This window comes from Lepisosteus platostomus, chromosome 27 (genome assembly GCF_059453375.1).
Source record: "Lepisosteus platostomus isolate fLepPlt1 chromosome 27, fLepPlt1.hap1, whole genome shotgun sequence".
NCBI classification, from domain to species: domain Eukaryota; kingdom Metazoa; phylum Chordata; class Actinopteri; order Semionotiformes; family Lepisosteidae; genus Lepisosteus; species Lepisosteus platostomus.
This window is the reverse complement of record NC_142637.1, coordinates 3,455,628-3,467,182: the sequence shown is the minus strand read 5'-3', so window position 1 is coordinate 3,467,182 and position 11,555 is coordinate 3,455,628. Positions and strand designations below refer to the sequence as shown.

At 40.7% G+C, this 11,555-nt stretch overlaps 1 protein-coding gene across 2 annotated transcripts; it reads left to right on the top strand.

Annotated features, from left to right (window-relative positions):
• Positions 1 to 5,759: 5,759 nt before the first annotated feature.
• On the top strand, positions 5,760 to 9,473 carry LOC148639013 (cathepsin K-like). Of its 2 annotated transcripts, none has more exons than XM_088622107.1 (9): positions 5,760 to 5,844; positions 6,053 to 6,190; positions 6,495 to 6,624; positions 6,789 to 6,911; positions 7,008 to 7,181; positions 7,281 to 7,505; positions 7,722 to 7,887; positions 8,175 to 8,280; positions 9,278 to 9,473. In XM_088622107.1, exons 3-9 carry the CDS (start codon positions 6,502 to 6,504, stop codon positions 9,375 to 9,377), a joined length of 1,017 nt encoding a protein of 338 aa, XP_088478233.1. In that variant the 5' UTR covers positions 5,760 to 5,844; positions 6,053 to 6,190; positions 6,495 to 6,501; the 3' UTR covers positions 9,378 to 9,473. The 2 variants fall into 2 exon arrangements, with proteins under 2 accessions (XP_088478233.1, XP_088478231.1); XM_088622105.1 differs by having other exon boundaries at positions 6,492 to 6,624.
• Positions 9,474 to 11,555: the final 2,082 nt, after the last annotated feature.

Sequence of the window (11,555 nt, the reverse complement as noted above, 5' to 3'; positions counted from 1 at the left end):
GAAATCTTTTGCGCTTAACATTTAAGAATTTTCCCCATGGTGCATCACACACTGCTTTCATTGTATAATGTAGACTCCTATCAATTCAGTCAACTGATTTTGGAATCTAATGTTATTTGTCTGAAATTATTGGTTATCGGTAGCCATTATAAAACTGCATTTGCAATTGGATATCTAAACGTCTTGGTGTCTTAGGTAGACCTCATATTCCTGTTCTCCTAACACCTGTTTTACATCATTTATTTTATTTTGACTCCTTCTCTTCCTTTCCAGCGCCATTCAATTATTTCCCTGGGTCTGGTTTACAATGGAAAACAACCTCTCATTTTTCCCATGCCAGATCTCTATCCATTTCTGTAACAAGTACAGTATAACATGTTTATTTTTATTTCTTTGCTTATGAGTTTATCTTTCATGTTTAACATAGTTCTGCAGTAAACCCAGGCTATAATGGACTTTGAATTTAAAGAACAAAATTTGCTTAAGGGGAATTTTATCTGTACTGTCATGCAATAATGAAGAAAGTGTAAAGCAATTGGTACAAGGGAAAGCAAATTGCTTATGATGGGTGTTGTTTCTGTTTCATATGCTTTAGAGAATTTTTAAAAAACAATAATATTTAAAAATACACTCAATTTACTTAAAATTGGCCCTGGTGTGAGTGTATGTTTCCCTGGTATCCCATCAAGGGTGTGTCCTGCTTGCACCTGTTGTGCTGGGGTAGGCTCCAGCTCCCCACGATCCCTGATGGGATAAACTTTAAAGGGTAGATAAATGTTCATTGCCACCTGGGTATAGGATGTACTTTTAGCATTATTAATAATAATTCTAGAAATATAATCCTTCGGGTTATCATTCACCACATACTTCTCTATTCTTTTAAAAATAATACAGTAAAATGCTGAAATATATTTTTTGTGTTGTGGGAAATTCAACAGAGAATGGTTGTGTTGAGCAAGAGACAGCGTTGAGCTCCACTGAGCTCAAAACACACACCAGCACGTCGTCGGGTCGGCCCCCACTGAACGGACAACCTGCTCAAGTTGCAGTGCAGCCTCGTGTAGTACGTGACATTTTGGTCTGTTTCGGGCTCGGGTGGTGATCGTTCTGTTCTTTGAAGTTGATCACTTCTTAACAAGCTCGTTATAAGAACAATCCAACCCATTACTGTTGTCTTTACAAAGCCAGTTCTTATCGCACTTCAGAGCTTGAGGCCGTTTGAGGACCGACACGTAGCTGCATTGCTAAATTAACATATCCCAACAATCATTCTTACATTCCACAGCGTGATTAAGTACTAACACTGTAACCTTGAAAAATTGAATTGAATGTATCCCATTTCACTTTGCAAGAATACGTTTACGAAACTTATTTAAGAAGTTGATTCAGTGTTACATGCGTCTCGCTAAGATTTATCATTCGTAAAATGCAGGAATACTGTAAATGAGAGTTAAAGTGCTACTGGGAATAGCATCACCTGTGAACTGCCTGGGGGGATAATGAGCCAGAGTACTGACATCTGACCTGTTACGTGAAAAGCACAGGTCGTAGTTAGCGTATTTTCTGTCTTAACTGGAAAACAGCATTGTGCCAAGTGGTGCCACGAGAAAAAAAGAAACACAAGAACCGAGCCCTGATGCATTTTCAGTAAAAACCTGGAAATCAGACATTCTCAATATAAGGGCCGTCGATAAAAAACTCGTTTTTTTAAAAGACGCAAACACATTCCCTCAATCATGGTGACACAATGAAAAGGGAAAAACGTTACATTACGATAATTTTCATTCCATATTGTGAAGTTTCCCAAATCAGCAGGTGCAAAAGTCGGTTTAAAAAAAAAACACTCGTTTACTTTAAAAGGTGAGTAGTTGCATTTTGTGCGCATCTAACATACATACAAACGTCTCAGCTCGCAGTGAGCAAGTCTAGTTCTAAAGCAGAGCTAAATGATGTGCACACAGCTAATTGTATTTTTGTGAAGAGCAGTGCAATTTCAGTGGCTCTGTGTCTTCTGGTATTGAAAGTAATTGCAGGCCTAAGGTAACTACAGTAATTCTACTATTTTAACACCTGAACACTAGTAGTACATCTATACAAGCATTATGCACGAATACATAGCATGAGTAAATTTGTGTAATTCTTTTGTACTGTATAATGAGGGGGACCTGGAGCACATTATCCCTGCATTCTAATGGGAAATTCAAATTGAATTTATGTACCTGATGTATGCAACATTTTCTCAGGAACATCTTATCTGTGTAAATTGAGAACTACAGTACGTGAATATGCTGTTCAGTTTCTTGTTCAATGCTTTCCAGTGTGGACTGGTTCAATGTGGCCAATAAAGGTGGGAGCTGGTCTGGTGATACACATGTATCTAGAAAAGGGAAACTGATTATTGAAGTGAAATTCAACTCAATAAATAGCTCAGAGAAAATAAAACACTATCACAGGCAACATTGCTTTTATGTGAAAGTCAACCACTTCCAAACAACTGATGTATTTTTAGTTTTGAAACATAGCCCAGCCTTTGGTTGTAAGTTCCTGTACGCTGATTATCAGGACGTTAGAAAGGCACCTGCAAAATTCACTTTCCTGAACTTTAGTAGTTTCTTAAGTTATCATTGTGCTGTGTTATGATGTGACTCCAGTTGCAGTGGCCATAGATGGTTCAACTATCAGCTTCCAGTTCTACAGACAAGGGGAGCCTCTCACCCCTAGGAGCTGAGGTCCTGCTCACATTTGGATGAGTTTAGGATTGGGCACTTACTCATACTGTTCATTCCCTTAGTGACACCAAATCTTCCAATTTTGAAATTCTCTAGCATTTCATCTTCAGACCTTTGTTGTGAATAAGGCTTTTTCCTAAAGTTTATTCTCTTTCTGTAAGACTTTCCCCAATCATATCTGGAATATTTTACAGCACTGTTAATTTCTCTCCATTATTATAATACAGGCATCTTTTGTGACCCCATGGGCTCCATCTGGAACCCATCTCATGCAATGGTTTTGATTGGATTCAGTACCGAGGGATCTGATAATTATTGGAAGATCAAAAACAGGTGAGAATTCGGTTTGAATTTTTTGTTAGTTCCTGTGAAAGTATATTTTAGCACTGCGATTTTGCGATTGTAGGGAGAAAAAACTAACGTGTAGGTATCTGTTTCTTCTGTCTCTCCATCTTAATATTATTGCTTGATGGATCAGGTTTCAGCAGTAATAAGTTGTTTCAATTTCAGTGCATTGCATCAGTTTTGAGACCTGAAAACACAAACTTTGGTCTGCAATGAAAAAAATAGGAACTGCTTTGAACTGAGCTTGAGTTATGCAATGTGTGTGAAAGATTGGTGTCAGGAAATAATAAATATTCTAATGGGGAATAGGAATAGGCTTCAAATATCCTACAACCCGAGACAGCCTCAATGTGTGTTTTCTTGTGATCAATGAAAATCCAATGCAGTTACTCCACAGAGTACAGTATCTGTGCTTCAATTATACTGTATCTCAAAAGTCTGATAATACAAAATAAAATAGGGGAGGTTTCCCTGCATGGTGTATTAATATTAGCTTTATCCTGACCAGTTTAAGACTATTATCCAGAAGGAAAACTGACCAAGTTGTTTCCCTGGGACAATGAGATTAAGGAATAATGAGGACATACATTACTATAATCATTTACAACTCTTCAAGAAGCAGCTGCTTATGCTGAGGTGTTGTAACAGTGCAGATGCCAGAGGGTTGAGGTGCGACACTCCAAAAGCAGGAGAATCCAACATTCTCACAAGGAAATCAAGGAATCAGCTGCACCAGTGAACATTGTGTGACTGTAAAAAAACATTGTGCAGACAGGCGTTGTCTCAGACCTTCAAATGTTTTTTGGATGGTGTGATCGGAATCTCGGGGGGGAGTCTCTTGGCAAAAGATATAGAAGAAAATATTCCAATCTGGACCAAAACAAAACTTTATTCTTACCTTATTTTAGCAGCAGACCTGATCGTTGCCATTCCAATCGCCCATAAAAATAAGCCGGTTATTGAGTATTGAATATATGGAAAGCTTTATGAAGGATCCCAGGGAAGCAGATCCTGCAATTTGGTTATATGGTTTCAAGTTCTTGTACTTGTGTGAGAAGAAGTCTCTCTGGTTCTAAGTCTTGAATGCGCTGGAACGTGGCTCTCCATTGTCATCTGTCCGGTTACAGAAGATCTTAGAAGTCAGGACCTAAAGGGATAAAGTCATTTCTACAGCACAGTCCTGACCACCCTGCTCTGCTCTGGGGGGGAGAAGGGCTATTTCCACCTGACCAAGGACTAAGGAAACCACTGTGGGATCAGCCAGGCTAGAATTGTCCCTTTTGTGTTACTCCAATGTGATGTATGGTAAAGACTGTAAGCTGTATCATGCCCCTTTTACATTGTACAGATTACAAATATATAATAAAGACCTGCAGTGCATAAAAAAATACTGGTTGGCACCCTGTGCCTCCATCCCCTTCACATCCATCCATATATTAAAGACATTTTAATAGAAACCATGCTAACCGAGACTGTGATTCAAAAGACTCTTCATCTGTTTTTGTGGAGCAATTTGTTGATTGTTGTCCTTTCGCACGTTCCAGGTCGTGTGGTGGTTAGACTGCTCCCTCACAGGTTTCATTCCAGGCAGACCTGTCTTCCCTTTGCAGCTGCTGCATTTTCTCTGTGACCTCTAGAGTTTTCTCTGGCGGCTCTGTTTCCTCTCACCTCCAAAGGCAAGCAGGCTGGGTTAACAGGTGTCTCTGAATTGTGACGGGACTGCAGGTTGAGGAGGCACAGGGTAGTCAAAGGCCTTGCCCTACAGTGTAAGGTCAAGATGATCTGTGTGTCTTGGAAGGCATTTAATATGCAAAAATTACTAATATTTCCAATTCTTCAAGTTAACACCTCCCTGATCTCCACCCACCCAATCTTAATAACATGAATCTATCTACCAGCAGGCAATGTCTCATCACTTTAAAGTAGAAGCTGCACTTTTCCAGTCATTGATTACATTTCTATCTTAAGCGCATTGAGTGGAGTGTCCAGAAAAGCGCTATATAAGTGTAAGCAATTATTATTATTATTATTATTATTATTATTATTATTATTATTATTATTATCATCTTGATGAAGTTTCTCTTTTTCTTGCTCTAAAAAACTGATTTAGTTTCCAGTTTGGCACTAATGCTGTTTGAAGTTAGGAGAACATGAGCAGGAAGTAGTTGCACAAACACATTGATGATTTCTTCTGCTATCACTGTGTAATACTGCTGTGACTGGAACATTTCCTCTCATTCTCCTTATGAAGTCTCTTCCAAATGTTTTTTTTTCTGCTTCTTAGATGTATACTGTCAAAAATCTAAAACTAAAATAAAATAATAAACAGATAAACAATTCTCTATTTAGCACACACAAAATGACTTGAGATGTTGCCGTTTAAATATAAGATCGATTTGTTAACCATGTGAACAAATGTTGTGGCAGTATGTCTGTATTCACATTGTTCCCTAAAAGACATTGTGACATCACTTCTGTCGACTAGAAGTGACATTCCAGGTTCTGTTTATATTGTATATGATTCAGTGAATTTCTTTCAAGAGTCACAGTTTTTTAAATTTGTGATAACATGTGACTGCATTAGTATGAAAATGGAGATCACTGTGATTTAAGATGGAATGAGTGATGGAAATCTGGGACAATAACTCAGTGAAGCAGTGCTCCATCTGTGTATTGTTCATGCAACAAAAGTATTGTTTTCTTTCTTGTAATCATCTCTGGACCACTACCTCATGTTTTACGGTTATTTTTTCAGTAGTGTACAGAGAAGGTGGGTATCTGCTCCCAAGATTAGCAGCCACATTTCATTGCTCATGGATGTAGTGAAACACACCCACTTTGGATTTAGTTGTGTTTTGCTGAAGAATTAGCACTAAGCTCTACAAGCCCCCTACACCCTTTGGTATCTCAACACTAAAAGATATATGTTTTCCATTTACTAACATGTTTGCTTTGGATAAAATTGTTGTAACTGCTAGAAGTATAAAGGTCTCGTCCTGGAATGGTCAGCAGTCAGTAGCAGAGAGAGTCTCTGGACAAGGAAGAGCTCACTTGCAGAGGAAGAGGTAGCCAACGTTCCGCACTGTCTGAAGAACCCAACACGGCAGCAGACACAGGTGAGACACTGTCTCTCTTTGCTTGGAAGCTCCTTTCTTGGCTTCAACCTCTTTTAAAACTAAGTGAAGATAAGGTAGATGTGAATGGAAATAGAATTTAGACTTGGGTCACTGAGGTTCACATTTAAGTCACTCCAGCTAAACCATGTGCATATTATATTAAAACCTATAGAATCCTACAGACTTCAGAGAATGTCTATAGAATGCAGAATGTTCCTAGCACACCAAAGAGCACATAAGGTCCCTGTTCATTGTTTGTCCACTTCATTCTGTTAAGATCTGTCTCACTGTTCCTCTCCAGCAGATTCACTATGAAGGCTGTCATCGTCTTGGCCTCTGTGGTTCTCTGCCTCCACCTGGGCACCTGCATTGACCCTTCCCTGGACTTGGAGTGGGAGAACTGGAAGATTAAACACAAGAAACCCACCAACAGAGTGAGTAGGAGAGAATTCACTGTCCAATAGGGAGACTTTTAAATGATATGCAAAATGTACCAAACAACAATGAATGCCTCTGGCTGCCTTGTAAGAGCTGTAACAGGAGAAGGCATTCTGTATGCCACCACAAGCTTCAGCTTTAAGATGCTGTTTTGTTTCAGGCTGATGACCAACAGAGAAGAGAAATCTGGGAGAAGAACTACGGAGTTATCGAGAGTCACAACAAGAGATACAGAGAAGGCAAGGAGACATATGAAATGGGCATGAACCGATTTGGAGACCTGGTGAGTGGCTCTCTCTGCTTCTCTGCTTTCAGTTCAGACTGTGTTTATTCCAGAACTTGCTGAGCTCACCTCTCTTTCCTGTCTCCTGTTCTTCAGACCACGGAAGAGTTTGTGAAGCTGACAAAGATGAGAACGTTGTCAAGAATGGCACTGCCCAGCAGCACTAATGTGATGTTGTCGGCCACAGACTTGCGCCTGGCAGCCAGCACGCTGAACGTCACGAGCATTGATTACAGGACCATGGGCTACGTCACTCCAGTCCAGGATCAGGTGGGTGTGGTGTCTTTCTACACAGTACCATTCTGTTTTCCTACGGTAGGACCTTTTGACCAGCTCCACCTCATGGCTCGTGTTCTTACTCTCTCCCAGGGGATCTGTGGGAGCTGTTACGCGTTCAGCGCTGCTGGAGCTTTGGAGGCTCAGTGGAAGAAGAAGACAGGCACGCTGATTACTTTGAGCAAACAGCAGCTGATAGACTGCTCCACCTCAGAAGGAAATATAGGCTGCACAGGAGGTCTTCCTGATCTGTCCTATGATTACATCATAAAGAATGGAGGAATCCAGGCTGAAGCCACCTACCCCTATGCCATGCAGGTGAGAGATGCTTCAGCTATAAGAGTGCCTGGAATGAAGTGCAGTCTGGGAGTAAGTTGTGCTAGACTATATTGATTCACAACAATGTCAATCAATGTGGATTCACACCAATGAGGATACCTGTACAAAAATGTCTGCAGTCTCTATTGCCCCTTTTCCCCATTTAACTTTCTTTCTTCTTTCCTCTTCCCACTTTCTCACTCTCACTCTGTCCAGAACCAGATCTGCACTGCTGACAAGAGCAAGATTGTGGCCACACTCAGTGACTGGAAGTTCCTGCCCGTTGGTGATGAACAGGCTCTACAAGACGCTTTAGTCAACATTGGCCCAGTGGCAGTTGCCATAGATGGTTCAACTATCAATTTCCAGTTCTACAGACAAGGTGAGCCTCTCTTTCACTCAATGAGGGGATAGATTTTATTAAGGACAGCATAGCTGAAGCCTAGATGCCTTTTTTCAGATCTTAGAATAGGGGACTTGTACAGACTTGTTCTGTTCTTTCTCCAATTGTCAAATCATCTCCCAGATTTGGAGCTCTACAGCCTTTCTCCTTTAGACCTTTGATTTGAACAAGCTTTCTTTAATAAAGTTTCTTCTCTTACTGTAAATGCTTTCTTAAGGGCACCTGAAATACTGCAACACTGTTAAGAACTCTAAATTGTCATACAGGCATCTTTTCTGACTCCAAGTGCACCATTTGGAACCTGTCTCATGCCACGGTTTTGATTGGATTCGGTACAGAGGGATCTGCTAACTATTGGACAATCAAGAACAGGTGAGCATTCCGTTTGAATTTTTTGGTATCTCCCACAAAAGTATATTTTGGGCATGCTGAGCAGTCACAGGGATTCTAGCAGATAACTCACAGGTGTAGGTATCTTTTTCTTCCTCTCCATCTTCATATTGCAGGATGGATCAAGTTTCAGAAGTAGCATGTTGCTTCTATTTCAGGACATTGTACCGTTCACAGAGCATAAACGGAAATTAAAGCTTGAGACCTAAGAAAACAAACCTTAGGCTGCATAAGCTTTCTTCAGCCCCTCTCCCTCTATACTACCCTGGGTTTCCGGGACCAGCCACTCGCCTCCTAGCTGCCATTTCATTACCTTGTTTTGGCATCTTCTAAGGAGGTCTCTGTCTAGTTGTATCTCCTCCTGCATGGGAGGACATTCGGTATACGTGGCTGGGGATGGGCGGCACCAGCTTTCTGTTCCTGTCCTATGACCGCTGGCCTCTTAGGCCGTCCCGTGGTCCAGGTCTGAATGCTGGGTCATTTCAGAGAGCTGCTCCGCTCCCCAGACCCACTGGAGCTGCTCAGCAGAATGGGCTTGTGCTAGCCATCTGTGTGTCCTCTCTGTCTGACACTGCTTACCAGTTTATGTTAATTTGTGAGATATAAAATTCACAATCGCAATGTCATCATCCATATTGGAATAACTAGTACACCCTTCGCACAGAATATGTAGAAAGTGAAAACATAAGAAATGTTGATCTGAGAAGAACACTTTTGTTATCTTGTTCTGTTAGTTACCGGTGTGCTCTTCATGTTTATCCATCATGACACTGGACCTTTATGAAGGATTCTGGGGAAGCAGCTCTTGCAATGTGGTTACATTGTCTGAAACTCTGTTATTTGTGTGAGGAGAAGTCTTTCTGATTTGTAGTCCTTTTTGGAGTGGTTTCCAGTTAGTGGGGGTTTTGTTGTGAGACCCAGAGGTGATAGAGTCACTTGTATAGCACAGCACTGATCACCTTCTTCTTCTGTGTTCCAGCTGGGGGCCCTACTGGGGGGAGAAGGGCTATTTCCGCCTGGCCAAGAACAAAGGAAACGTGTGTGGGATCAGCCAGTATGGAGTTGTCCCTTTCTTGTGACTCTGATCTAAAGGGTGGAGAACTTCATGAGCTGTATCGTGACCTTTCAAATTGATGCAAACTACAAGTACATAATAAATGAAATCTTACAAGAAATCCAGAGGTGTTGTTATTCTATTATGTCGTTTTAATTAAGGAATTCATGGACACCCTCAACATGGAAATGGAAAATAATTACATTCTGTATAGTATAGAAAAACATTAAGTGATTTGTGCACACAACGTCTCTGGTGGGAAATATTCAAGGGCTGATATGGACATCCAAGGTTTAATAAAGTGGAGGACAGAAAGAAAATCTACATTAAAAGACATTATAGCCACATGCATCCATCCATCCATTTTGTAACCACTTCATCCTATTCAGGGAGCTGGAGCTGGAGCCAAACAATGGGATCTTGGCAAACAATGGGCACAAGGCAGGGTACACCCTGGATGGGACACCAGTCTATCAGGGCAGACACACACACAGACTCATGCTCACACCATAGACAATTTTCCCACAACAAGTTCACCTACCAGCATGTCTTTGGAATGCGGAAGGAAACCAGAGCACCAGGAGGATGCCCACGCGTACTGTACATGGGGAGAAAATACAGGCTCCACACGGAATCCAGGTCCAGATTTGAACCCAGGGCCCCAGCTCTATGAGGCAGCAATACTAACCAGTGCAAACCCATGCCGTCCACAAGCAAACAGTACATTGAAAAGAAATGATTTCTTTATGTGAAACACTAGGTTGATCTGCATCTGGAGAGGGGACATGACTTAAAGCTTTCAAATGAGAGGTCTAGATCCATCAAAACTTTATCCACACTCCCACAACTCTTTGTGTTTATTTTGGTGACCAAAAGTGAAAATGACATTCTAAATTCTAAAGTCTAAAGCGAGGTTATTAATGCACTCTATGTTGTTACTTAATATACTCCACTTAAAATGATATATCTAATGTAGCTTTTTTTCTTCCCCCATAACTTAGGAGATGAAAATACAAATGAATGTAAATACAAAGCTCAGTAAGGCAGACTCTTGAACTCTCAAGTTTGTAACTATGGACTTTTACTCAGCTCTTTGTCAAATTGGCAAAAATCCAAATCAAGCCCAGTTTCCAGACATTGTGGACTGGAATACAGTTCTGTAGACTGGATGTTGAAGGTCTTTCAAAGGTTATGTGTGAACACTTGGGACAGATAGCAAGCTTATAACATAGATGTGTGGATTTTCCAAGTTAACACGTCTCAATACTCAAAGATGTACAGTAGGATCACCACACCCAGTGGTCCTATCCTCTGAACAGCTAACCTTGTACATAAAAGATTTTAATAGCCACCAAATATAATAATTGAGGCTGTGATTCAAAAGCCTATTTGTTTGTTTTCAAATAGTGGAATGTTTTCAAATAGTGCAATTAGCTGTTTTGTTGATTGTTGTCCTTTCGCACGTTCCAGGTCGTGTGGTGGTTAGACTGCTCCCTCACAGGTTTCATTCCAGGCAGACCTGTCTTCCCTGTGCAGCTGCTGCATTTTCTCTGTGACCTCTAGAGTTTTCTCTGGCGGCTCTGTTTCCTCTCACCTCCAAAGGCAAGCAGGCTGGGTTAACAGGTGTCTCTGAATTGTGACGGGACTGCAGGTTGAGGAGGCACAGGGTAGTCAAAGGCCTTGCCCTACAGTGTAAGGTCAAGATGATCTGTGTGTCTTGGAAGGCATTTAATATGCAAAAATTACTATTATTTCCAATTCTTCAAGTTAACACCTCCCTGATCTCCACCCACCCAATCTTAATAACATGAATCTATCTACCAGCAGGCAATGTCTCATCACTTTAAAGTAGAAGCTGCACTTTTCCAGTCATTGATTACATTTCTATCTTAAGCGCTTTGAGTGGAGTGTCCAGAAAAGCGCTATATAAGTGTAAGCAATTATTATTATTATTATTATTATTATTATTATTATCATCTTGATGAAGATTCTCTTTTCCTTGCTCTAAAAAAACAGATTTAGTTTCCAGTTTGGCACTAACGCTGTTTGAAGTTAGGAGAACATGAGCAGGACCTGGTTGCACAAACACATTGATGATTTCTTCTGCTATCACGGTGTAATACTGCTGTGACTGGAACATTTCCTCTCATTCTCCTTATGAAGTCTCTTCCAAATGTTTTTTTTTCTGCTTCTTAGATGTATC

Coding starts and splice junctions, on each gene's coding strand:
- LOC148639013 (XM_088622107.1), top strand. CDS start 6,502: ATGAAGGCTGTCATCGTCTTGGCCTCTGTGGTTCTCTGCCTCCACCTG. Junction 6,625..6,788: donor ACAAGAAACCCACCAACAGA/GTGAGTAGGAGA, acceptor GTTTTGTTTCAG/GCTGATGACCAACAGAGAAG. Junction 7,182..7,280: donor TCACTCCAGTCCAGGATCAG/GTGGGTGTGGTG, acceptor ACTCTCTCCCAG/GGGATCTGTGGGAGCTGTTA.